At 40.2% G+C, this 24,629-nt stretch overlaps 1 protein-coding gene across 2 annotated transcripts in view; it reads left to right on the top strand.

The window, feature by feature from the left end:
* Positions 1-24,629, top strand: part of EFL1 (elongation factor like GTPase 1) — a 152,486-nt gene that overhangs the window by 104,174 nt on the left and 23,683 nt on the right. For both annotated transcript variants that reach the window (XM_054042703.1, XM_054042702.1), the window contains exons 16-18: positions 1,232-1,363; positions 6,993-7,140; positions 16,223-17,232. In XM_054042703.1, the coding sequence (XP_053898678.1) occupies positions 1,232-1,363; positions 6,993-7,140; positions 16,223-17,232 (1,290 nt within the window). The remainder of the gene's footprint in view (positions 1-1,231; positions 1,364-6,992; positions 7,141-16,222; positions 17,233-24,629) is intronic.

Below are 24,629 nucleotides of genomic sequence, written 5' to 3'. Positions count from 1 at the left end.
CAGCCTAATGCTGCAGATGCAGACTCCACGATAGGTTGGCTTTTCTAGAGATGCAATAGCTCAGGCCAAGGTGGTGGTGTGAGAATAGAGCAATTCTGGGCATGGCCTCAAGTCTACCAGACTAATTAAAAAAAAAAAAAAAGAAGTATAAGTGTGTTGTGGCATTGAAGGCTCAAGGAGAGAATTGCTCTGCTCATACTTGGTTGCTGTTGTAAAGGGGAGCACACACTCATCCTACACATTCAAATTAATATCCTACACTTGCTTAAAATTGAGAACTTCAAGTTTGAGGTTTGCTTCTGAAATCCTTAGTTATTAAGGGTATGTGCATTATTAATGTTCCCTCTCATCTTCAGATATGTTTCCAGTTTCAAAATTTCAATGAGCATTTGTTGTAAAACCAGTAAAATGGTTGCATTTATCTATATAACCTTTGCCATTTTGTACTATGTCAGGTTGTCATTGGTACAGCTATAACTAGTGAGTTTTATAAATAATGTCCATATGTGCTGGGGGTTTTGCTCCTCATATTTATAATTTGAAGGCAGCAGGCATGAACCAGCCATACTGTACCTGGCAACCAAAAGTAAATGTGTATTTACAACAGCTATTTTACATAAGTACAACTGTTATTCATTTGTCTCCTCTGTGGTTTTTCTGGTTTTTTTTAATCACTAAATGTTGGGCTAATTCTCTTCATCCTCTCCAACAGGACTCAGTGTTTTAGGTTAAGACCTTGTGACTCACTGAGTCAGTGTCAAGTTACATCAAGTATTTCATGTTGCAAAGTCAAACCACCACAGAATAACTTCACATAAAGGGAAAAAATTGGAATATTAGAGGAAAAAGTCTTCATCCTTTTTTTAGCATGTATCACTGTGTTTAAAAACCTGTCTTTCTTAATCTGTATCTAATATACATTGTTCGTTCAAAAAATAAAAAGGGAAGTCAGTGTGTATTGAAGCCAGAAAATATGATCTCCTTACCCCAAACTGAATCTTTTCATATCCAAATTGTGTAAAGGTAGCTTAGCAAATGTCTTGTAAGAACAGTGAGAACTTTTTTAAGACTCTTGTTGCCACATCCTTGTAGTAATTGGAGTGTTCTTTGTCTAGTATTGCTTTGAGAGGGTAAGGTAATTTTTATTTGATTTTGATAAAATATACTGTACTTTATTATGGTAACTTTTCCTCTTTTATACATGCAAACTTCTGTTTTCTGTGCTTATTAGGAATAGGAGGCTTGCAAGAGTTTGTACTGAAGTCAGCAACTTTATCAACATCACCAGCTTGCCCACCATTTACACCTCTCAACTTTGAAGCTACCCCTATTGTGCGAGTTGCTGTTGAACCAAAACATCCAAGTAAGAGTTTAGTTTTTCTCTTGTATAAGTGAAACTCAATTTTGAAGAATAGCTTTATAAGTGAAGTTTTGACATGGTGGTCTTTGATTATTAACTTTTTCCTTAAGCAGGAAGGGGAGTATCATGTTTTTCAGTATAAAATGTGGTGTTATTCATGGCCTCAGTCCTACAGGAGGCATTGATACTGTTATACGTTTCTGGAAACGGCTATAATAAATGATCAAAACAATCATATGCATATATTACATGTGCATACATACTGCCAGAAGCTTTCCTTGGAGGGAAGATTTTCTCTCCAGCTCACAGATATTTCTGAACAGTAAATTTTGTCTTTACCAAATAACAGTTTATTTACATTCCAAGAGAAAATATCCTTGTACAAGGGTTTCCGTCTCATTAACTTCCTCATCTGCATAAGTATTTACAGGATTGCCCCATAACCAGGACATTATTTTTAACAATTTTTAAAAATTGCATTGGAACTATGGGACATAGGGCTCATCTTTTTAAAATATCACTTTTAGTCATAATTATGCTATACTAAAAAGGAATATAAACCAAATTCCTCTAGTTTCTATGGAATCAGAAGGGAAAAAAATCTTTTCAGAAGGCTACTGTATGATGTATGTATAACTTTTTTTATTTGTTAAAGTTACACTTTTTACTGGAAATCCAAATCAACCCCTTCGTAACAGAATAAATGTCACCGCTACTGGAAAAAAAATGTGATTACCAAGCTAAAGCTGAGTTAAAGGACTTCAAACAAATACACCCCAAAATAAACGTAGGGACAAATTGGGGGTTGGGAGAGAAAAACCTAAAGAATTAAACTCCTGCTAAAATCCATATGGTTCATGAGTTTCATCCTATGTTTACATATTGAAAATATAATGCACAGAACCAGACAAATGTACTTCACTTTTATAGCATCATGCACTCACTAAAATTAATGGTAACTGGAGAAGTTTTTAACTTGTGAAGTATTTTTGTGAACTTGTGTTTTATTCATTTTAGTAATGTGAGGTGGGACATATTTCTTACTGCTGTGAAGCAAAGTTTTGGAGAAAAGTGCTGTGACAAAAAGATTAAGAAAGACAGACATTGGATCACAAAGGGATTAAATATGTTATTATATGGAAACAAAGAAGAACTATCTGCTTGAAAGACTCTTTTTTTCTGTCTCCCCTCAGTACCCTCATTTGTACTCATCATTGTGATTCAGACATAAAGCTTCAGACACTCAGGAGTAAATACAATTTACAAGACTAGTAAATACAATTCCCTTCTGTATAACACTCTGAGATCGTAGGCTGACAATGTTAAGTTTGATAGTTCCTCTCTTTAGGCATACCATATTTGGTACCTTTCTCAGACCTGAAGAAGAGCGTTGTGTGGCTTGAAAGCTTGTCTCCCTCACCAACAGAAGTTGGTCCAATAAAAGATAATGTTTTCAGCCCTCAGCTCCTCACCCACTTGTCTCTCATATTTGTATTCAGTCATAGACTGTTAGCATTTATTTTACAGATATTTATGAAAATGAGGTTAAAACATTCCACACAAAGAAATAAGTCTAAACAAACAGAATCCTTCACCTGTGTCTATCTTAAAATAATGACTATTGCAGTAAGGAAGACAAGAAAATGTAAATGCTAAGCTAAATAACCTTAAGGTCTTCTTATGATTTACCTGTCATTGTCACTGCATGACATATCTCCCATTACACCAGGGATCGGCAACCTTTGGCACGCAGCCCATCAGGGAAAGCCGCTGGCGGGCCAGGCCGGTATGTTTACCTGCAGCGTCTGCAGGTTCGGCCGATGGTAGCTCCCACTGGCACCATTCCAGGCCAATGGGGGCTGCGGGAAGCGGCGTGGGGCGAGGTAATGTGCTGGCCGCCCTTTCGTTCATGCTTTTTTAATATACTTTAAAACTGTTGTTAACTTTCAAATTAGACATTGCTGGTGTATTTTCAGCTCAAATATGAAATCTGATTAGTAACAGAATTATTTAGCGATGACTGTGTGCTGATACTAGAACTCAGACAACATACCAGCGACCTAAAAAGAGAAGTATGCTATCAGATCCTCTGGGAGGACTACATCATCGAATATACCAAAGAGGATAACTGTGTTTTTGTACATGTAAAACTTACGTTGGGGGGGAAAGGAAAACTTGTGAACCATAAGCCTGATCTTTGAAACTCCTGCATTATCATTAGACAGAAGGTATATTGCTTTTAAGTTGAATAAAGAAATAGTTACTAACTGCATATCAAACAAAAATGCATGCATAAAGCTGAGTGGCGCTAGTGGGCCAGATTCACTCCTGCAGCACCATATCAACTTCCTCCCCCTACCCCTCCCACAATTTGCTTGGGGGAAGAGGGCAATAGCTTTTAAGTCTGACCATTGCAATCCTGTCAGGAGAGTTTGACCTGACAGTGCTGAATCTGCATATCTCCTGAATGGCCTGGCCTCACCCTCTTTGTGGACCGAGTGAGCCAGTCATCTCCGGTCCCCAATAGATTGGCAGTTACAGGTAATTTGTGATCGTGTACCCCTGCTCCTGATGAACTTTCTATCCTCAGAGTTCCACAGTTGTGGAACCACCTAATATCTGGGTTTTTTATTTCTTTTCTTTCAAAATTCTCATGTTTCATTAAATGTAAACATGCCTGGCTTTGACTTTTTAACACTGCAGTGGTTTTTTTATGGTATATCATTAGTCTATTGATACATATTTACAACCTTATTTCCAACTGAATAACTTGTTTGCTGAAGAATACTTTTATTGTAATCTCATCATATTTCAATTTGTCCAGTTTCCATTTGTTGCTGAAATGTTGACAGAATCAAAGTAACTGTCTTTCTGTTCAATTACAAAACTTTCTGTAACATTAATCCTACATGTTCTGCAGATTAGGGTTGGACTGTGTTACTGGACCATTAGAGAGACAAGGAGGGTGAGGTAATATCTTTTATTGGACCAACTTCTATTGCTGAGAGAGACAAGCTTTTGAGCTACATAGAGCTCTTCTTCAGGTCTGAGAAAGATAGTGAAAGGATCACAGCTAAATACAAGATCGAACAAATAGTTCAGCATAAGTAGTTAGCATATATTCTAAGGGACCATTCAAGGTGAAGTGTCCCATTAATACTCCTGTTATCATAGGACAAAAAGGGAGCTTAGTGGGTTACAAATTACTGGTCAGTGTACCATTGACTGTTCCAGTGTTTTGAGTAATGCAAGGGTGCGGAACCTATAGCCTGCGGGCCAGATCCGTCCCCTTGCTCATTTTCATCCACACGCTTCAACTCACCTGAGGGGTGCGGGGGAACGAAGGCTCGGGGTTTCCCCCCACAGCGGGGCAAGCTGGCACTCGCGGATCAAGCCCTGGGGCGCCGAGGCTTGGGGCTTCCCACCCGCGGGGCTGCAGCTGTGAGCATTGGCTCTCCCCACCACGGGGGGGGAGGAGGTGGCTTCCGAATCTTGGTGCCCCACTTCCCTCCCCCACTCCCCCCGCGGGGTTGCACAAGTGCCATCTCGCCATGCCGCGGGCAGGAGGCTGAGTCTCGGCACCCTCCCCAGCAGGTGAGTTTAACATGCATGGCCCACCATTTATATTTTCAGTTGGTCTATGGCCCTGATACAAAAAAGGTTCCCCATTCCTGGAGTAATAGATAAGAACATCTCATGCAACCTGCAGTTGTTCATGCAATTTTGGAAGTGTTCTGAATTGAAATTTTCTAGATCCACTGAATTTAGGGATGGGTCCATCGTTAATCCATTTATACTAACACATTAAGACTTTATCTTGTGTAAAACTCTTACTTAATTGAAAACATTAAGTAAATGTGATTGTGGCACTGCAAAGTATTTTTGGTAGGAAGATGTTCAAATCAATTTCAGTAATGTTGTCTACCTCTAGCAGTTACCACTCAGATGTTTTTAGAAAGAAGTTACCTTTTAATCTGCTCTGAAATGGCATCTGTTTTTTAATTTGGATAAAATTATTGTTAATAATAAATATAATTATTGAGAACAGTCCCTGTAAATGTTTGCACTGGGTGCAAGTGCAGTACATCATGTCAAAATCTTTATGTAGAATTTCCATCAGCTCTCAAAACAAGCCCACCTACTTATCTATTCCTGAGGCGTCAACTGCTGAAGACGCTGAACAAAAACCTGCAATCCTAGGGCATATGGCCTGAAGAAACTCCTCCTCATTTTTTTTTTCATTTTTGCAGTTTATCCAGCTTCCCACGTTGTCTTGTACATTTATGAACTTAGCATAAATGAGTAAAGTCATATTTATTTTAATAACCTCTGGGAGCAAACAACAAACAGGGTGTCAAACTCTTCCTTGGAATATGAACATTTGATCATAGAAAATCGGTGTGTATTCTCTGCCTTGTATGTCTAGTAAGAAAAGAGAAAAACAATTAAAGCTTTCAAATTGTGTTAATTACATTATGAAAATCTACTTACATATGAAGTACTGATTTAAAAAAATTCTCCACACAACTGCAGCATACATATTCCACATGTCACTCATCTGGAGGGTTATTCCCTACTTTTCCATTAATTTTAAGACAGTTTTGTTCTTAAAGCATCTTCCTCTTAAAAATTTTGTTATGTATTTCATACAAAATAATGAAAATCTCATAGTTGGGGGAGTTTTCCCTTTTTCGGATTATCACAGCTTGATAGCTCTCAGTATTTTCCAGTTTGTGTATTTAAATCCGTTCTGTGCTTCATTCAATCTTACTCCCTTTCAGTAGTGCTTTTGGAAGATTTCTGTTTGGATATTAGTAATGATGGTACAGTATTTAAATTTGTTGAGTACTTTTCGTAGCATCATATAGGTTTGCAAGTACAGTTTTTTGCTAATCATTTTGTGTATGTGCAATAGGAATAAAAATAGTTTAAATTAGCTTTTAGTAAATAAAGTGGTGGTGTTACTTTTTGACAAATAAAAATTTATCTATTTAGCATTGTATATATTATCTTTTGACAATCAGTACAAATAAGGGGCCAAATCCTGAGGTTCTTGATCAGTTTTTATTTCATAATCAGTGGTAAGTAAGAACCTCAGGACTGAGTTCAGGGTATTCAAGTGTTGCTAAACTTGGCTAGGGTAGAAATTAATTTCTATTTTTTTTTTAATTTCAACAGATAATATTGATGTTTATTTTTAAGTATTTTTATTTTTATTTAAAATTTCACAGTTGCGGGAAATTATAGGTAGGACATGCTATAATCATTTAATGACAGTAAATATTCAGATTCAAAAACTGTCAACATATACAAAGTAAATATCCTTGAATCAAACTCTTAAGTTTTCAAGCAGCATTTTTCTTACTGTCTGTCTGTAAATTTTGATCATCATCATCATCATCATCATCATATTTTTTCATCAGTTTGAATGCATATGGTGAAATCAACTGTTACCAGCATTTACTGATAAAAAGAATTCTAATCCTCCCCTAATTAGATTTATTCTGTTATCTGTTGGTGCTGTCTTAAAAAGTATCCTACATTTTCCTCTTTACCCTAAAATATGTCCTGATACAAATATTTGTTTCTTCAATAGTAGTTTATTAAGAGTGATTTATTTCTATCTTCCTAGGTGAGATGCCTCAGTTGGTCAGAGGAATGAAGCTTTTAAACCAAGCTGATCCATGTGTCCAAGTTTTAATCCAGGAGACAGGAGAGCATGTATTAGTTACAGCAGGAGAAGTCCATCTCCAGCGCTGCTTGGATGACTTGAAAGAAAGGTTAGGAGGGGAAAAAAGAAATATTTCAGGTTCAAGGGCTTTGTGTGGTATTTCTCAGTCAGTTAACTGTGATTTATTTTCTGGTGAGGCTGAAGCCTCCTCAGCCAAGACTTTTTGCACTACTGTTGGATCATAAATATAAATTTTAATAGCTATAAAATTATCTGCAGCTGAAAATGCCACTGACTTCCTACTCATGCATGGCTTAAACACCTTTTTGGCAGGTTATTTCTCTATAGAAGTCATAAATTGCAATAGCTTGAGTTTCATTTTGAATTGTGGTAAACATTCTGTACCCAAAAAAATGGTTAGGAAAATGGTTAGGTTCAGAGTTCAGCTCTCTAGAGTCAAGAAATAACAAAGCCCGGGGCTGCACATGCACCCTTAACTCTGCTCCCAGTTTTTAATTGCATTAACCTATGCTATTTCTCATATACTGTGTGTCACTGAACTTTCTCCAGTCTTAGAGACATATGTTTAGAATCTTGTTTTATTTCTTCTTTTTTTTCTCTCTCTCTGTAACGCTATTTTCATTCTCGGTATACCTTAACTGACTCAGACTTTTTCTCTAAGGCTATGTCTAGACTTACGGTGATGTGTAGTGTCCATACACTGCACAGCTCCCCTAGCACGGGTATAAATAACAGTGTAGATGGTGAGGCACTGCTTAGGCAAGTAGAGTAAAGGCATGCCAGAACCTTAGGATATATACCCTACATGGCTCTCTGCACACCCAACCCCTGCTTCCACATCTATGTTGCTAGTTTTAGCAGTGTAGTGTCCTGTTGTCCGAGTCCTTCCCCACTGCAGGGAAAGGTTCCAACAGCAGGAGCTGACCAAGCCTTTGCCTGTTGCAATGAAAGACTCAGGCAGCGGGGAGAGGCAGCAGGAAAAGGCTCCAGCAGCTCTCCGCAGCCAGAGCCTTTCACTGCCACTTGTGGCTGCACACAACAGTGTGGACGCAGCCTGTTTTTCACTGTGGCATGTAGCTACACATATCGGACATGCCACCGCCAGTGTAGACAAGGCCTACAGTGTGTTTTATTAGTAATGTTGTTAGCACCCACATACTTACGCTTCCTTTTCTTTTAAACCGGCAGCTCAACCTGCCTTAGGTGCAGTTCAGGAAATGAGGCTATTACTACGATGCTAATTTAGGGCCCTGGGCCCATTCCGACTCCTATCAAAGCCAATTCCCCTTTGAGTCCTATGGAAGTTGGAGTGGCCCATAGTTATAAAATTAGGTGATATATACACATTTTTACTATTACTCTCTATTATACAGCTTGAGTTGTAGGTTATATATAAGTATGATTCAGTATGCACTTTTCACCAGATCACCCAAAGGGGCCTTCAGTGAGGGCTATTAATGAACATTCAACATTCTGAACAGCCAAAATAGCTAGCGGTAGTTAAGTCACAAGAATTTTTTTTGTAATAGGGAAAGTTTTTACTTGTGCTTGTGTTAAACTTTATTCTCCTACTGAAAATAGGCTAAACTGTTTTTGCTGAATATCAAAAGAAGATGAAAATCACCTTTTGAGCAAAAAACAAGCCTGGGAAACTTTCTAGTTAAAAGAACAGGAGTACTTGTGGCACCTTAGAGACTAACAAATTTATTAGAGCATAAGCTTTCGTGGACTACAGCCCACTTCTTCGGATGCATGTTAAAGTTAAAGTTTCTAGTTTTCTTCTAGAAAGTTTCTGATCTGGATGATGGGATGGATTGCACCCTCAGCAAGTTTGTGGATGACACTAAACTGGGGGGGAGAGGTAGATTTGCTGGAGGGCAGGGATAGTGTCCAGAGTGACCTAGACAAATTTGGAGGATAGGGCCAAAAGAATTTTGATGAGGTTCAACAAGGACAAGTGCAGAGTCCTGCACTTAAGATGGAAGAATCCCATGCATTGCTACAGGCTGGGGACTGACTGGCTAATCGGCAGTTTTGCAGAAAAGGAGCTTGGGGATTACAGTGGTCGAGAAGCTGTATCTGAGTCAACAGTGTGTCCTTGTTGCCAAGAAAGCTAACGGCATATTGGGCACATTAGTAGGAGCATTGTCAGCAGATCGAGAGAAGTGATTATTCCCCTCTATTCGGCACTGGTGAGGCCACATCTGGAGTATTGCATCCAGTTTTGGGCCTTCCACTACAGAAATTGGACAAATTGGAGACGGTCAAGCAGAGAGCAATGAAAATTATTAGGGGGCTGGAGCACATGATTTATGAAGAGAGGCTGAGGGAACTGGGCTTATTTAGTCTGCAGAAGAGAAGCGTGAGGGGGGATTTGATAGCAGCCTTCAACTACCTGAAGAGGGGTTCCAAAGAGGATGGAGCTTGGCTGTTCTCAGTCGTGGCAGATGACAGAACAAGGAGCAATGGTCTCAAGTAGCAGTCGGGGAGGTCTAGGTTGGATATTAGGAAAAACTATTTCACTACGAGGGAGCTGAAGCACTGGAATGGGTTACCTAGAGAGGTGGTGGAATCGCCATCTTTAGAGGTTTTTAAGGCCCGGCTTGACAAAGCCCTGGCTGGGATGATTTAGTTGGGGTTGGTCCTGCTTTGAGCAGAGGGTTGGACTAGATGACTTCCTGAGGTTTCTTCCAACCCTAATCTTCTATGATTCTATGAAAGATAAAAGTTTTATGAATGACTGAAAAAAAGTCAAAATAGAAACATTCATGTAACGTTAAATGCAGCAGTAACTTTCATTCTTACTATTATTCATAGCTAAGGTTCTAATGAAAAAGCAATGTGCAGAAGATAACACTAGGAAAAAATAATCCCTATTTGTTTTGGATTTTGTTTGTGTTAATTTCTTTCTTATTACATAATCCAAATTAATATGTACGGTAGATGAAAAATAATCTTTAGGATGAAAGCTTCAGCATCAAAACATTTTTATAGCTTTTTCAACTCTTTTCACTCTTCTTATTCTTTCTAATATTTCAGAGCCTTTCAGCTATAAGGGCTCAGTCTTGTAGTCACTTACACACAAGTATTTTACTTTCTTATTCACGTGTGTTGGTAGGATCAGGTTAATATTTCCAAAGCTGATTTCCTATCTGACAAACAGTATTTAATTTGTAAAACAGAGATGTTTGCCAACCTCAGAAGGTTGATGGTGAGGATCAGTGATTTTAAGTGTACAATATTTTCAAAATATAAGTGTTATAGTATTTTCCCCTCCCACATCACCCCAATATGCAGACTGTTTTCTCCTACAGTTTTGTAGTACTTTCCTTTTTTAAGATATTCCGTCTGTCTTTTTTATCAATGTTAGTTGAACCCTGGGAACAATTTCTTTAAGAAAATTGCTGCTGTACAACCAGGAGAATTTAGGATAAGTCCCATTGCCTTTCAATGAGACTTAGCCTCCTAAGTACCTGTGCAATTTTTGAAAATAGGATTTAGGCTCCTAAGTCACCTAGTCACTTTTGAAACCTTACCCTATATATTGATTGCAGTAAGTATGGATCTAAAAGGAAATTGGCCTATATCTGTGGGAATGTACAGAAAAGAGATTTAAAAGTCTGGAGATTAAAAGGAAGTTCTGAGAGACTGAGTCTCTCAGAACAGAATCTCCATCATGGAGGCTATGATGTAACATTGTTAGTCGAACTTTTCAAATCTGGAAAACAAAATTTAGTTTTCTAATTATATATTTAGAGACCCTGATAAAAAGGGCACTAATTTTCAAAGATGCTAAACTTTCATGGAAGCCAGTGAGACCTCAGCATCTTTGAAAATCAAGCACTTTTGTTCAAGTGCTTAAATATGTATTCAGGAGCCTAATTTTAAGAATCCATGTTTCAAAGTTTTAGTAATTGCTTTTATTTTCTTTCCTATTTAGCTGAGTTTATAGACTAACATATCAGATCTTTCCAGGAGACTCAAGCAGTAAAAAGTTAAGCCTCACATCATCCTTAAGATGTAATTATCCCCATTTTACAGATGGGAAGCTGAGGCATAGATTGGGTATTACCCATTGTGACGCAGGAAGTCTATGAAAAAGATGGAAATAAAATCTTGATTTTTCTGGCTTTTAGTTCTGTGCTTTATATTGTCTCTCCTCTTTTATTTTAACCTAGTTGTTGATGAAATTTCTAGAAAGGCCTAGTGATGAAAACGCAGTGCCAGGAATTAGAGATTTTATCCCTAAATCTAATACAGATTAGGAGAAAGGCCTCCATCTCTGCCTCAAAGAGGTGCAAGTGCTAGAAAGCACTTAAAGACTTAGGCTGTGACCACATTAGAGAGCTTACAGCGGTGCAGCTGCACTGCTCTAAGCTCTCTAGTGTAGCTGCTCTAAGCCAATGGAAGAGAGCTCTCCCATCAGTTTAATTATGCCAGCCCCTCGCGAACGGCAATAGTTATGTCAGTGGGAGAAGCTCTCTCGCCAGCATAGTGTTGTCCACACCAGTGTTTAAGTCGACGTAAGTATGTTGCTTAGGGGAGTGGCTAATTCACACCTGAGCGACATAACTTATGTTGACTTAAGCTATAGTGTAGCCATAGCCTTAATGTTGTATGTTTCACTACATCTGGAGGTAGTATTGACCCCTCTTTACAGTTATCATTTATAAAGCATTTGTCTCCGATGCAAACAGATGTGTCTCTCTGTTCTCCTTGATTCTTCCTACCATGCAACAGGGACCCAAACTGAGAATGGTTGCTAGAGTGTTGCGATTCCTGTCATTTTATATGATTTAAAGGTTGACTATTGTAAGTGCTCTAAAATCCAAATGGTTACTCTGATTGCTTTGAAATTTGGTGTACCTGTTGTGGTAGCATTAGGATCCAAATTTGGGGTTATTTGACTGAGTTGTTCATGAGTTGTAGGGCTCCCCCCAAAATCAGTTTCACTTTGCTACCTTGTACAGTTAACCTCATAGGTACTAATGACCAGATGAATCACAGACCTCTAGATGGCTGTGAAATCATCCTTCAATTAACATAACTAAGGAGAAGTTAATCACAAGCCCTGACCTAGGAGAGAAGGAGTTTTGGACTGAGTGGCTGGAAGTTGCTACAGTTTGAGAGTCATGGGTGGCAATTTCATTTCAGGGGAATGTAATCAAAGACTTTGGGGAGAAATAATTAGACATGTGAATGCTTTCTGGGAGAGGTGGGGCATTAGATGGTAGAGAAAGGGATACTAGAGGGAGAGGGATTTGGGGTTACAATGAGAGAAGGAAGACAAATGGGATGTTAGGGGAGCTGAGAAGGGGTTAGGGACTCGGGTGAGGGAGGCATGGCACCCCATGCTGTGCTAGTGCATCCCAACCACCCTGTACCCCAGCTCTGCCAGTGCACCCCAACCCTCTGCCCCGCTAATACACCCCAAGCATTCTTCATTGCACAGCTCTGCCAGGGCACCCCAACCACTTTGCATTGCATAACTCTGCCAGTTGTACCTCAACCATCTTGCCTCCCAACTCTCTGTACCCTCCAGGTCTGCCAGTGCATCCCATCATCCATGTATCCTAATCAACCTGCACCCCTAGCTCCGCCAGTCCGCCCCAACCTATCTGCACCACCAGCTTTGCCAGTGAGCTCCAATCCATACACTCCAAAGCTCTGCCAGGGCACCCCAACCACCCTGCATGCACTACCCTGCTCCCCAACCTGCCTCGAACCCCACAGCTCTGCCAGTGCACCCCCCACTATGCTTCACGCCACAGTTCTGCAGTGCATCCCACCCCTCCCTGCACCCCCAGTTCTGCCAATATACCTCAACCTTCCTGTACCCCCAGCATTGCCAGAGCACCACAGCCCCCCACACCACCATCTTTAATAGTTTTCAGTGGAGCCCTGTGGGTAAGAGTGAACCGTAAAAGAAAGTGAAGAGCTTGTACAGCTGTTGAGTTGGCAGAGTAAAGGTATGATATACACCTCTACCCCGATATAACGCTGTCCTTGGGAGCCAAAACATCTTACCCCGTTATAGGTGAAACCGCGTTATATCAAACTTGCTTTGACCCACCGGAGTGCACAGTCCTGCGCCGCGTCCCCCGTTTCCCCCCCCCCCAGACGCTGCTTTACCACGTTATATCCGAATTCATGTTACATCAGGTCACGTTATATCGGGGTAGAGGTGTATATTAAAGGGGCAAGTTGGGGTATTGCTGAAAGGGGACAGAGGTAAGATTGCATGGGGAACCTTAACTGCATTTCTAAGTTTTCAAGAATTTCAGTTTTGCTCAACTCAACATTCTGCAAAGGCAGAGCAACCTTAACGCTTCATTGACATAGTTGTTTGCCATTGATTGTTTCCTTCATGTGAAAACTCTTTTGGAAACTTCTTTGACAACTACAGTAACATAGAAGATTAAGGAGTCCATGGAGGTACCATTTAAAATTGCATGTGTTTTTTTCACTTGCAACTTGTTTTTCATTAAACCAAAATCAGGAAATCTTGGCTAGTCCTCTTGCTACCCTTTTAATGAACCTATATAAACCTTCTGGGTGTTTGAGAGCGATGTTCAGCTCTGTGCTCTAGAGCCTTATTAGGGGAATTTAAAAAGTGTGCTCTTTCCTTTGATAGCATTTGCCTCGTACCACCACATCCAGTGTTTTGTAAGCTTAGAATCTTTTCATCTGACTTAAATTAAGGCATTATCACCTTGTAGTGAGAAAGCATTATAATGGAAGTCCTTAGACGGAAGGTAAAAATATTGAATTTAGTGCTGGTTGCCTCAGTGATGCTATGCTTCATTTCAGGTTCCACTGAAGCAACCATTCTGGCACTTTCTATTCATGCTTGGATGCAGAGCAAACTCAAACACAATCCTGGTCAGACTCTTTTTTTTCCAAGAGATCCTCACCCTGTGGCTTTTTGACTTTTGGCAGATGCCAGTTGTTTCTGAAAGAATCTATTTCAAAACAACTTCCAACGCAAGAAATTACACCCTGTGTGAAGATTCAGTACAAGACCTAATAAAAAATTAAAACACACCACCATTGCTGGTCTCAGGGAAACAGAGCCAATATTCATTAAGGATAAAACTCTCTCCTCAAGGCTTGGCTATGTTTATTTGGAGTAAGCTGTTTCAGAGCCCCAAAATGTATATAATCCACACAGAGTAAAATGGAGGAGTCAACTGTCACTCAAAGTGGTCAAAATTGATAATTTAACGGTGACCCTTCTTTTTGGGTATACCTTATTTAGTGCAGAGTCCTACCTTAATTTACTTGCATTGTGACTATTGGGTACTGGTCAGTAGTGGGGTTACTGACTGGATGCAGAGTGTTGGTCTGTCTGGGACTTTGATGCTGAAGCATGTTTTCTTTCTGATCATTGAACTAGAATCAAGGATTAGAAAAGTTTCTACTGGTCCTGAAAGCATTAGTACTAGTCCCACCAAAGTGCATTTATGCCAAGGCAAATCATAACCCATTGGGTCTTTAAATCTTGCATATCATCTAATACATTATGTTTTCATTATCTTGTTGAATATTATGTATATAATATTTCTTAGTAGTTTAATGAAATTTTGTTAATTTAAGTATAATTTCTTGTCTGAGAAATTTACAAGTGGCAGTTTGAGTCCCATGATGCTTCTGACATTATAAGCATTTTTTGTTTGTGCCTTCAAAAGCTGCTACAAGCACCCAAGACTGAAAAGAGATGAAGGGCTTCCTGCAGAATACTCACTTCGAGAAAATGAATTAATGGAAGCTAAATCTGAAAAGAAATGTCCATTCATTATTATTTTGGTGATGAACAATATATTGACACTTCAATAATCGTGCTTATAAATGTTTTATGGCATACTGTGATGTTGCTGAAATTTCTTGAACTCAGAGTAGTTGTGTTTTGCTTTGCCCTTGCTCTGTTCTGTTTGTCTTTTGTTTACAAAATAGCTTTTTTTTGAGCTGTATACAGCACCTCTCGTCAATTTATAAAAAGTCCTTTTCAGAGCATATCTTCAAATTATTACCCTAAAATAATTACTTGTATAAAGATTTCTGAGATGCTGAGTAGCAGAGAAGAACAGAAACAGCATAATGGGCAGATGGAAGCTGAGCTGATGGGTTCAGATGATTTTTCCTTTCTTTGATATCTGTTTGGAAAGATCAATCAATACTTTAAATAGATTTTAATTATGATTAATAAACGAATAATTAATCAACACCCTAACCCACTGTATCCCTATCCTTGCTGCTCTGTTTTTCTATGGCCTGATGAAGACAATGATAAAAACTTGCCTTTTTTCACTTAGTTTAATAAAGGGGTTCACCAACAGCTTGGTGGTATTTTTATTGTATTTTGATTCTTAGAACCTCTTTAATAACCTTTCAGTTTTTTAACATTCTGGACTCTTATGAGCTGTAGTAATAGGTCATTGGCATTCCTGCTGCTGTGTAACGGTTTAGTATTTTTCTGTAGTGTCAAATTTATTTTAATTATTTCCCCTAGTTACATTTTATGTTCTTGTGTCTGACCATCTTGTGTGGTACAGTCTTCTTGCTTATACAAGAAGGCCTCTTGAAACCAATTATTCGCTTTCAGATGTTTTCCATTTAGAGCTACTGTATAATGTAATGTTTTTCACTTGAGATGTATTAGTTAAGGGATTTTTGGATAACCAAACAAATAAGCATAGAAGAGATTGTTACTAACTTCTAGCGTCAGAGCAGTGCTTTATGCAATATGTTTTGGACTAGATTATGATCTGATCTCTGGGTCTGCAAGAGGGAGGGGTAGCTAAGAAGCCTTCCGTTTCATAATCATAGTCCTTGCACGCAGAGAACAAGGTTAATACCAGCAGTGGTAATCACCTCCCAAAATGGCGTAGGGACATGACCTTACACCTCTCCCCGAGAGCTAATTAAGCTTGCCCTCTTTCAAAAGGTATCACAGTGGCCATGCTTTCTTTTTGAAGTGCAGTGCCTTCTGACACTCCCATGGAGGGTGTGCTTTTGCACCAGTTCTACAGTAGCCAGAAGCTAAAATGCCACAGTCTGGCCCTTTTTTTTTTTTTCCCCTGGTAATTGGGTTTATTTATGGATACTCGCTTCACAATATAGGGCATTATTTTCGGAAGTTTATAAACTAATATTTTTATAATTTTTTATAGGTTTGCAAAGATACAAATTAGTGTATCAGAACCAATTATCCCATTCAGGGAGACAATAACAAGACCCCCAAAAGTTGACATGGTGAATGAGGAAATAGGAAAACAGCAGAAAGTTGCAGTCATACACCAGGCTAAAGAGGACCAGAATAAAATCCCTGAAGGAGTTCAGGTTGATTCTGATGGCCTCATAACAATGTCTACACCAAATAAATATGCCACTCTCAGTGTAAGAGCCATGCCACTTCCAGAAGAGGTAACTCAACTCCTTGAAGAAAACAGTGACTTAATTCGTACTATGGAGCAGTTCAACTCATCTTTGAATGAGGATAAAAAAATGCATGAAATTAATCAGAAGATCCTTGACAGGATCCAGGAATTTAAACAAAAATTAGAGCAAAATCTGCAAGGAAGAAAGTGGAGAAATGCTGTTGATCAGATCTGGTCATTTGGCCCACGAAAATGTGGGCCTAATATTTTGTTAAGTAAATTTGAAGGCTACAAAAAAACGGTGTGGCAGTGCCTTGATAAGACTACTAAAGAAGTGAGTAAATATCGAGATTTTGACAACAGCATAGTAAGTGGGTTTCAGTTGGCTACGCTTTCAGGTCCCATGTGTGAAGAACCTCTCATGGGTGTCTGTTTTATAGTGGAGAAATGGGACATGAGTAAAGCAGAAGAGCAAATGTCAGCTAATAGGCAGGATTCTGAGGAATTGGATGCTACAGAACGGACAAAAAATGAAGACCAAGTCACCTCTCTGTCAAGTAGTTATCCCACTGAATCATCCAGCGAAAATAAACTCCAAGATGGCAGTCAAGGTAGTCCAAATTCATCTGAGAAATCAAGTAAACGCAAGGGGGAAACTTTGCTTGCAGATTGTTATGGCCCTTTCTCTGGACAACTAATTGCCACCATGAAGGAAGCTTGTCGTTACTCATTACAAGTGAAACCACAGAGACTTATGGCAGCCATGTACACGTGTGAAATTATGGCCACTGCAGAAGTTCTAGGTAAGAAAGAAAATATAAATAATTCTATTGCTAAATGTTAAATCATGTAGCTTTATGCATTAGACTGTGTCAGAGAGCTTAACTTAATTAAATGTTTTACCAGAAGTATTTTATAATTGTCCAGTTGATGACTACCATGAATCTCTGGTTCTCTAGTAGAGATATCATACTGAAAAATAACAAAAGATCTTTATGCATTTGCATCATATAGAAATAGGAATATAATATGCTTCTGGAGACACCAGGTGAAAGCATTCATTGCCTGACAAGAATTAAATTGCAGCTTTAATAGGCACACAAATATTAAAATACTGTTCCACAATTTAAACATTTATGCTTTTGTGGTATCCAAGAGGCATTGAGCATTAAATATAAAGCTGAAATCATGCTGCAAAAGATTGAAAGGAAATCCCTCCTTCCTGTAGCCAAGTCTTAGTTGTAGGTCCCAAGTTCCCATTGATTTAAGAAGTTAAAATAATCAGTGGTGTATTCAAGTAGGATAGCAGGAAAAGTAAGATAAAAAGGGAATCCTAAGCCCTGCTTCACATCCAGTTAATAACTTTTTCTGCTTTTTTTTAACCTTCACTTTTCTCCCACTAACATGTAAATTACTCATTTGGCAAACCCATTGAATGCCAAACCTGTGTAATTTACATTACTTTATTACTTACACCTACTTAAACCCATTTTATGACCTACTTTCATCACCATTTGTTGCTTCTGATTTTGACCCAGAGATTTCCATGGGAGTTTCAGCCACTTACTGATGCAATGAATTTGGCCCAGTACATTTAGGTTATATTTAAACTAACTTTCCAAAGCCACAAATGTATTTACTTTGACTTTGTACAAACTACTGCTCACAACTGAAGCCATAGTGTATCCCACACACAATACTTTAAAATAGAGCTAAGATTGTAAATAGATATAGGTTGGTAGCAGTTATACAAAACAAGAAACATGAGATTGAATGTGTGTGGTAGTAGTTACTGAAGAGAAATGCTTTGGATTTAGGTAGTGCTTTGTTTACCTTTCATACTTCCATTTGATGCGAGAGACACTCTGAGATCCAAAAACCTGGAATAGGTCTCATACACGGGCTGAGGAGGGAGGCACACAACAAACTTAACCTAAATGTGTTTCTCTCCATAAAAGTCTATCATGAAATATGACTTTCATATCTAATAAAGTAGCTTTTATAACTTAATCTATTCTGTGCATTTAAGACCTCACATCAAAGCAAGAGATACTTATGAACATAAAAGGGTAATTTCAACCACCCATCTTCCTCTACTGCAGACTGCCCATGTACAGCAGAACTGGTATAGTCCTGCTGGATGCTGAGGTGCACCCACCTGCCCAGCAGTGTATCCTGCTCTGTGCAAGCTCCCTGTGCAGCAGAATGCAGCATGTGGGTGATACTGGGGCATCTGCGACCGTTGCTGGTTCAGATCCTCCTGTCATTCACCCCATGGCATCCCCCACTTTCACCCTGACAGCCTCCTGCTTGCGTATCTCCTCAGTGTCCATTTTGTCTACTTGAGTTGAGTGCTAGATTATGGAAATTGGCCAAAATGGACTGAAATGGCTAATAATGCTATTAAGAAAGATGAGAAAGTTGGAGAAAAGAGTGGGTGTGTTTTAAAAATGAGATGAAACTACTCCTGACGTGTTATGTAAGAGCAATTTTATATTTTTCAGTGTAGCCCTGGAAATAATGTCAGACTTTTCCAACATCCAGCAAATGCATGTTTTAGAAGTATTCCCCATTACTGCTTCAGCAATATATATTACCTTTTAAAACTTCCTGGTTCCCTAACTACATAAGATTTTAAGTAAATACACCAATTCTGAAACTATAAATTCAGTGTAATTTACTGCTGCTTAAGGCTATGATTTCACTGCCAAAAAAGGTGAGGTTTTTACAGCGAGATAACTAATATATGTGATGGGTTGGGTCACAGAAACCCCCTTGGGAACTGCCAACTGATGTGCCAAGACTACTTCTGCCCCTGCTTTCCCTGCCAGCTTGGGACTCCAGCACCCTGTCTTGTTGAGCCAGACACGCCAGTCTGCTCCAACACAGACCCAGGGTCTAAACCACGTGCCCCAAAGCTGCAGACTTAACTGAAAGCAACTTAAGAAGTGTTCCTGTCTTTAACACTCAGATGCCCAACTCCCAATGGGGTTCAAACCCCAAATAAATCTGTTTTTCCCTGTATAAAGCTTATACAGAGTAAACTCATAAATTGTTTGCCCTCTATAACACTGATAGAGAGATATGCACAGCTGTTTGCCCCTCCCCCCCAGGTATTAATACATACTCTGGGTTAATTATTAAGTAAAAGATGATTTTATTAAATACAGAAAGTAGGATTTAAGTGGTTCAAAGTAATAGCAAACAGAACAAAGTGAATTACCAAGCAAAATAAAATAAAACACGCAACTCTAAACCTAATATAGTAAGAAAACTGAATACAGATGAAATCTCACCCTCTGAGATGTTTCAATAAGCTTCGATCACAGACTGGACGCCTTCCTAGTCTGGGCACAATCCTTTCCCCGGTACAGTCCTTCTGTAAAAGTCCACTGTTTTTGGCAGTGAAGACATTATAAAAATGGGAGGAGGGGCAGAAATATGTTGTAAGCTTGCATATGTCTAATTGAATGGGACTTCTTTTTAAATTAGATACATGGATCTCACAAACACCTTCAAACTTTCCCACAAGCACCTCCTCCTTTCCAGTAGATTTAATGTTTGATTCCTTTACGTCATTCACTACAAAACTCCTTCTATACCCACTTCTTCTCCTGTTTTCTTAAACAGTTCTCTCTTCTGGAAAGCTCCAAATACATCGTGAACCTTCTGAATATCAGATGCTCAGTGATTATTTAAATGGTGCTCCCTGTTGATATTGCTGTCTTTCTGTTGCACAGCTTCTCTCCTCATTCGTTACTAATGGGGTAATGCTCCCCACCTGAGGAGAATTCGGAGGCGGTCCAGTGTTTTTGCTGGAAACCCCAGGACTAAGCTCCGCCTTTCAGCTCAGGCCACCAGATTTGCTGCCTCTGGCCTGGAATAAGTTCGTGGTTCAGTTTCTCTTGACCATTTTATTGTAAAATCTTTATTTTTATATATTTTCATGCAATTGCAACTTAGAATCTTCCTCCTCCCCTGGATTGGATAAATAGCAGCATGGAGATTTCAACCACCTGGATCTGCTGCTACCGCACCTCCTTGCTGGACTCCTCTGCTCCCACTCAGGCATGGCAGAGCAGTCCTGCAAACACCTGCCTTAAATCTAAGCAGTGTTCCCTATGTGAGACAGCATTTACAAGCACTACAGAGAGTGAATTGTTCCCAGACAGCCAATCCTCACACTGCCAGAGCACAGGAGTCGGAGTCAAACGAGCATGTCAGGTCCCCACCCTGCACCGAGGAGCTGCCAGTCCATTGCAGAAAAGCCCAATGAGGAGCCTTCTGAGCTTTTGGGGCAAGAGTCTAAGGACCAGGAGCAAGCTATCCTGCCAGGGGATAAATCCCACAACTGACCTGAGCTAGAGGGGGAAGAAACCCTGAACGGATCCAGAGGTTCCTCCCCTCCCGCCCCCCACCCCTGATACTAACGTGGATTCCCACCTCTTTGCGGAAAGAATCAGAACTCCTACACAGCTGTCCTTCCTCCCACTGTGAACCAGGGGATTCTCATGATAATCAAGAGTAAGCCCTGAAAACTCGGGGTCTCAAAAAGGCAAAAGCAAATTTGTCCTTCCCAAGGCAGCGATTAATATTGTTAATGAAGAGGTAGGATGAAAATTAGGGGTTAAAACCCTTCTCCTTTGCCTTCTCCCTCGGGGAGTGTTTGGAATTTCTCCTACAAGTTCTCTCTTCTGTATCATGCTCACTGTCTCTCCCCCACCTTGCAGCATGCCTGTGTAGCCCTGCATCAGGCTGCAGCCTACTGGAAATTTTGCCTGTCTGGTTTTCAGCCCAAAGGCCCTCACTCTGCCAGGGAAAGGGGCTCAGATTTCAGGCAGAGGCAGAATGGGAATTGTGCCTTATCAGCCATAAACCCTTGCTCTGGCAGGGAAATGCACTTGAGATGCTGAATGGTGGGAAACGGTCTCTCCTGCATACCACTGCTCCACATGCGGACCCCACATGAAAGCCTTAGGAGCCCTTCAGGCCATTTGTGACCAGAACAGAGGCACATGCGGATTCCAGTCCCCATGAAGCTGTGCCTTCATGAGACACAGACAGGTCAATCCCTTCCGACGTTCAAAATGACACTGATTTACTGAGTAAAGCTCCGAGTAGTACTAGGTTGCTCCTATCATACTTATTTGGGTGCTAGATGTCCCTGTGACCCTGAAAGGCTGCCTGCCATAATCCAGAGATGTGTACCAGCACCCCTCTTCTGCTGTGTGATCCCGGTGTCATGATGGGTAGTGTACTATCCTCCCACCTGTGAACAGCTGCGGAAAGAAGTACCACACATGCATTCAAAACAAAACAAAAAACCTTACGTAACTTTTCCAAAACAGGATGGCAGTCAGTGGCTTGCAAGGAACTCATTAATATTAATCAAATATCCTCCCTGTTAAGCCTTATTAGATACATGTTTTCTCATTGATGCCTTGTGAGGGAGTCATAAGATCCAAATGAGGACACCTGATTAAACTAAATGTTAAACTAAACCATTTTATGAAATTTCTTTGTTTTTATATAATTTTGGGAGCCAAATTCTGATACAGCAGTAGCTCCACTAGTGAAAGACATAGTCACACCTTCAGAAAGGGACTTCCTTCCAAAAGACCCCATAGACCATAAAAGTGATGACACACTGCACAGCTGTAGTTATTCAGACCAAAGGTTTTTCATACATTTAATAAGGAAAGCCTACTTTGTGGCAAACAAGCGGCTTATCTTCTAGGAGTATGAACTTTGCTTGGAACGAGATGTCTCAGATTCTGTCTTGGTCAAACCCTTGATGTGATTTGTGACAAACAGTGGATTCTAACCTGATGGCTATAAGGCAGCCATGTTGCACCCAGGAATAGCTCATCCTAAATGGATATCTTGTGCATGCAAACTTACAGGGGAGGAGCTATTGGAGAAACATTAGAGAGACTAGTAGCTGAGGCCTCTATCCTCACTGTCAAAGCCACCATAGCAATTCGCTGGTTACTACGGACACCCAGGGCATCCAAGAAGGTTCTCTTCCTCTGGCAGAGGGAAAAATCTGGAGCAGAAGTTTCCAAGGATGCCTAGATAAATTTCCTCCAAACCAAGAAAATCCTCAGCACAACACAGACAAAAAGAGCATTTGTGTCCAAGACCCCATGATCTACCAGCTGTACCCAGAGTATAAAGTGGCTGCTGTAGTCAGAGCAAGGCACTGGCTGCATCTTATGTACCTATATCCAGGCATGGACACTAAGTGAACAGCTGCTGGAAAGGATCCATAGTTACCAGTTCATCAAAATCAAGAAGAGCTTTTGATCCTAATGCAGAGAATTGCTAATCCATAGGTCAGAACAGACATGGCTCTGGGCATAATGATAATAATGGTAAGTATTTGCAAAGATCCAAAACTTCATTGCATCCCTCATGGGGCCCACAAGGGATAGCTCAGTGGTTTGAGCATTGGCCTGCTAAACCCAGGGTTGTAAGTTCAATCCTTGAAGGGGCCATTTAGGGATCTGGGTCAAAACTCTGTCTGGGGATTGGTCCTGCTTTGAGCAGGGGGTTGGACTAGATGATCTCCCGAGGTCCCTTCCAACCCTGAGATTCTATATAGTGGCATCTATATAGTGGCATCTATTTCCTGAGATGTCATCAGTCCTCAGTTCTCTCCAATGCCTAGGATTGCTGGTGCCATGCATAAGCTTCATCCGCTGCATGGTTTTCTCAAAATGTACCTGCTGAAATGTCTTCTTTGGGCATAGAACTATGCACTTTATGCAGTGCAAAGTTAGGTGTCATTTTCAGATCACATCTGAATGCCCCTTTGTAGGCAGGTAGGTACAAACAACATGCTGAGAACCAGCTCAACTTTCATTCTAGACCTTTGCATACTGTACTCGCTATGGAAGCATTGGAAAAACAAATTTCCAAAATCCCGTAGTACACATCCTGTTGTTTCATTTTTACACCTCTTTGAGTGTCTTTTAAAAAATACAAACATGGCCATATGGGATCCGATCAGTGGTCCATTGAGCCCAGTATCCTGTCTGTGACAGTGATCAGTACCAGCTGCATCAGTAGAAGGTGCAAGAAACAATGTGGGTACTCACAGAGGAAACCTCCTCCTACCTCCTGTTGAGGTTGGCTTATGACTGAGGTGTGAGTGTTTATATCTGTTCCGAAACCAGGGAATAACCAGAGGCCAAAGCTTCTTCATGGCAATGGAAATAATGTCCTGGATAGAGAAGAATCTGCTACCTTTCAAGACAGTTCACATAAAGGATACAGGAAAGAGGAAAAGAGAGTTGTAGTCCTCCTCCTAGTCCTCCACTGATCCGGAAGGCACTTGGGACTTGCTAGGTAACCAAGGATCTCACATTGCCCTTGCAGAAAACAGACCTCTTGAAGCAGGAACTCCTTCATTCATACTGGGAACACCTACAGCTAACAGCGTGGGCATCGGAGTAGAACTGTAGTTCATTATAGATTCTCCATTAGCCTCTCATACAGTTTGGTATCCAGAACTCAACCAGAATATTTTATTCATTGATATGGGCAAATGTATGTTTCTGGTGTGGGGGAAAACAGAAAGTTCTTTGGGGCATAGATGGTTGCCTCTTTGTTTGTGCAGAGTCAAGCACAGTGGGTCCCTGACCTCTGGATGCTGTTGTGATACAGATATTATAATAATCCCAAAGTTCTGTGGTGATCTCAGCTACACTAGCGTTTCTGTAGGCAGTCTGGTTGGATCCTACAGAGAAGCATCTTAAAAACATGGATATCAGCCCTAGCAATATTTTGTAGACAAGTACATCGGATCCTCCTTTTGAGTATCCGCTTCTAAGTTTAATCACAATGACAAATTAGGCAAGCCTGTGGCTGTCCTTTCTAGTCACCATTATCTCCAAAAGGCAAATTTTGCAATTAGCTGCCATAACTATGCAAGAACCATCCTTCGTTAGAGGAAAAGGTTATCCATATAGCTCCAGTAACCTTTCAATTCAAGGTAAGCTCCTCTGCCACAATTGCTGAGGAAAACTTCTCTCGTCACTTTGTTCTGATCCTTGGAAAGTTGTGGCATAAATGGGCGTACCTAGAGCTCTAAAGATGTATCTCAAGCATATGGATTACATATGCCAGTTGTACCCTGTTCATCTCATTGTATCCAAACTGCCAATGCCTTAGGGCCTCCAGGTTGCTGCAGGCAAGA

Source organism: Malaclemys terrapin, chromosome 10, assembly GCF_027887155.1.
Source record: "Malaclemys terrapin pileata isolate rMalTer1 chromosome 10, rMalTer1.hap1, whole genome shotgun sequence".
In the NCBI taxonomy this organism is placed as follows: domain Eukaryota; kingdom Metazoa; phylum Chordata; order Testudines; family Emydidae; genus Malaclemys; species Malaclemys terrapin.
This window is presented reverse-complemented; position numbering and strand designations above follow the sequence as displayed.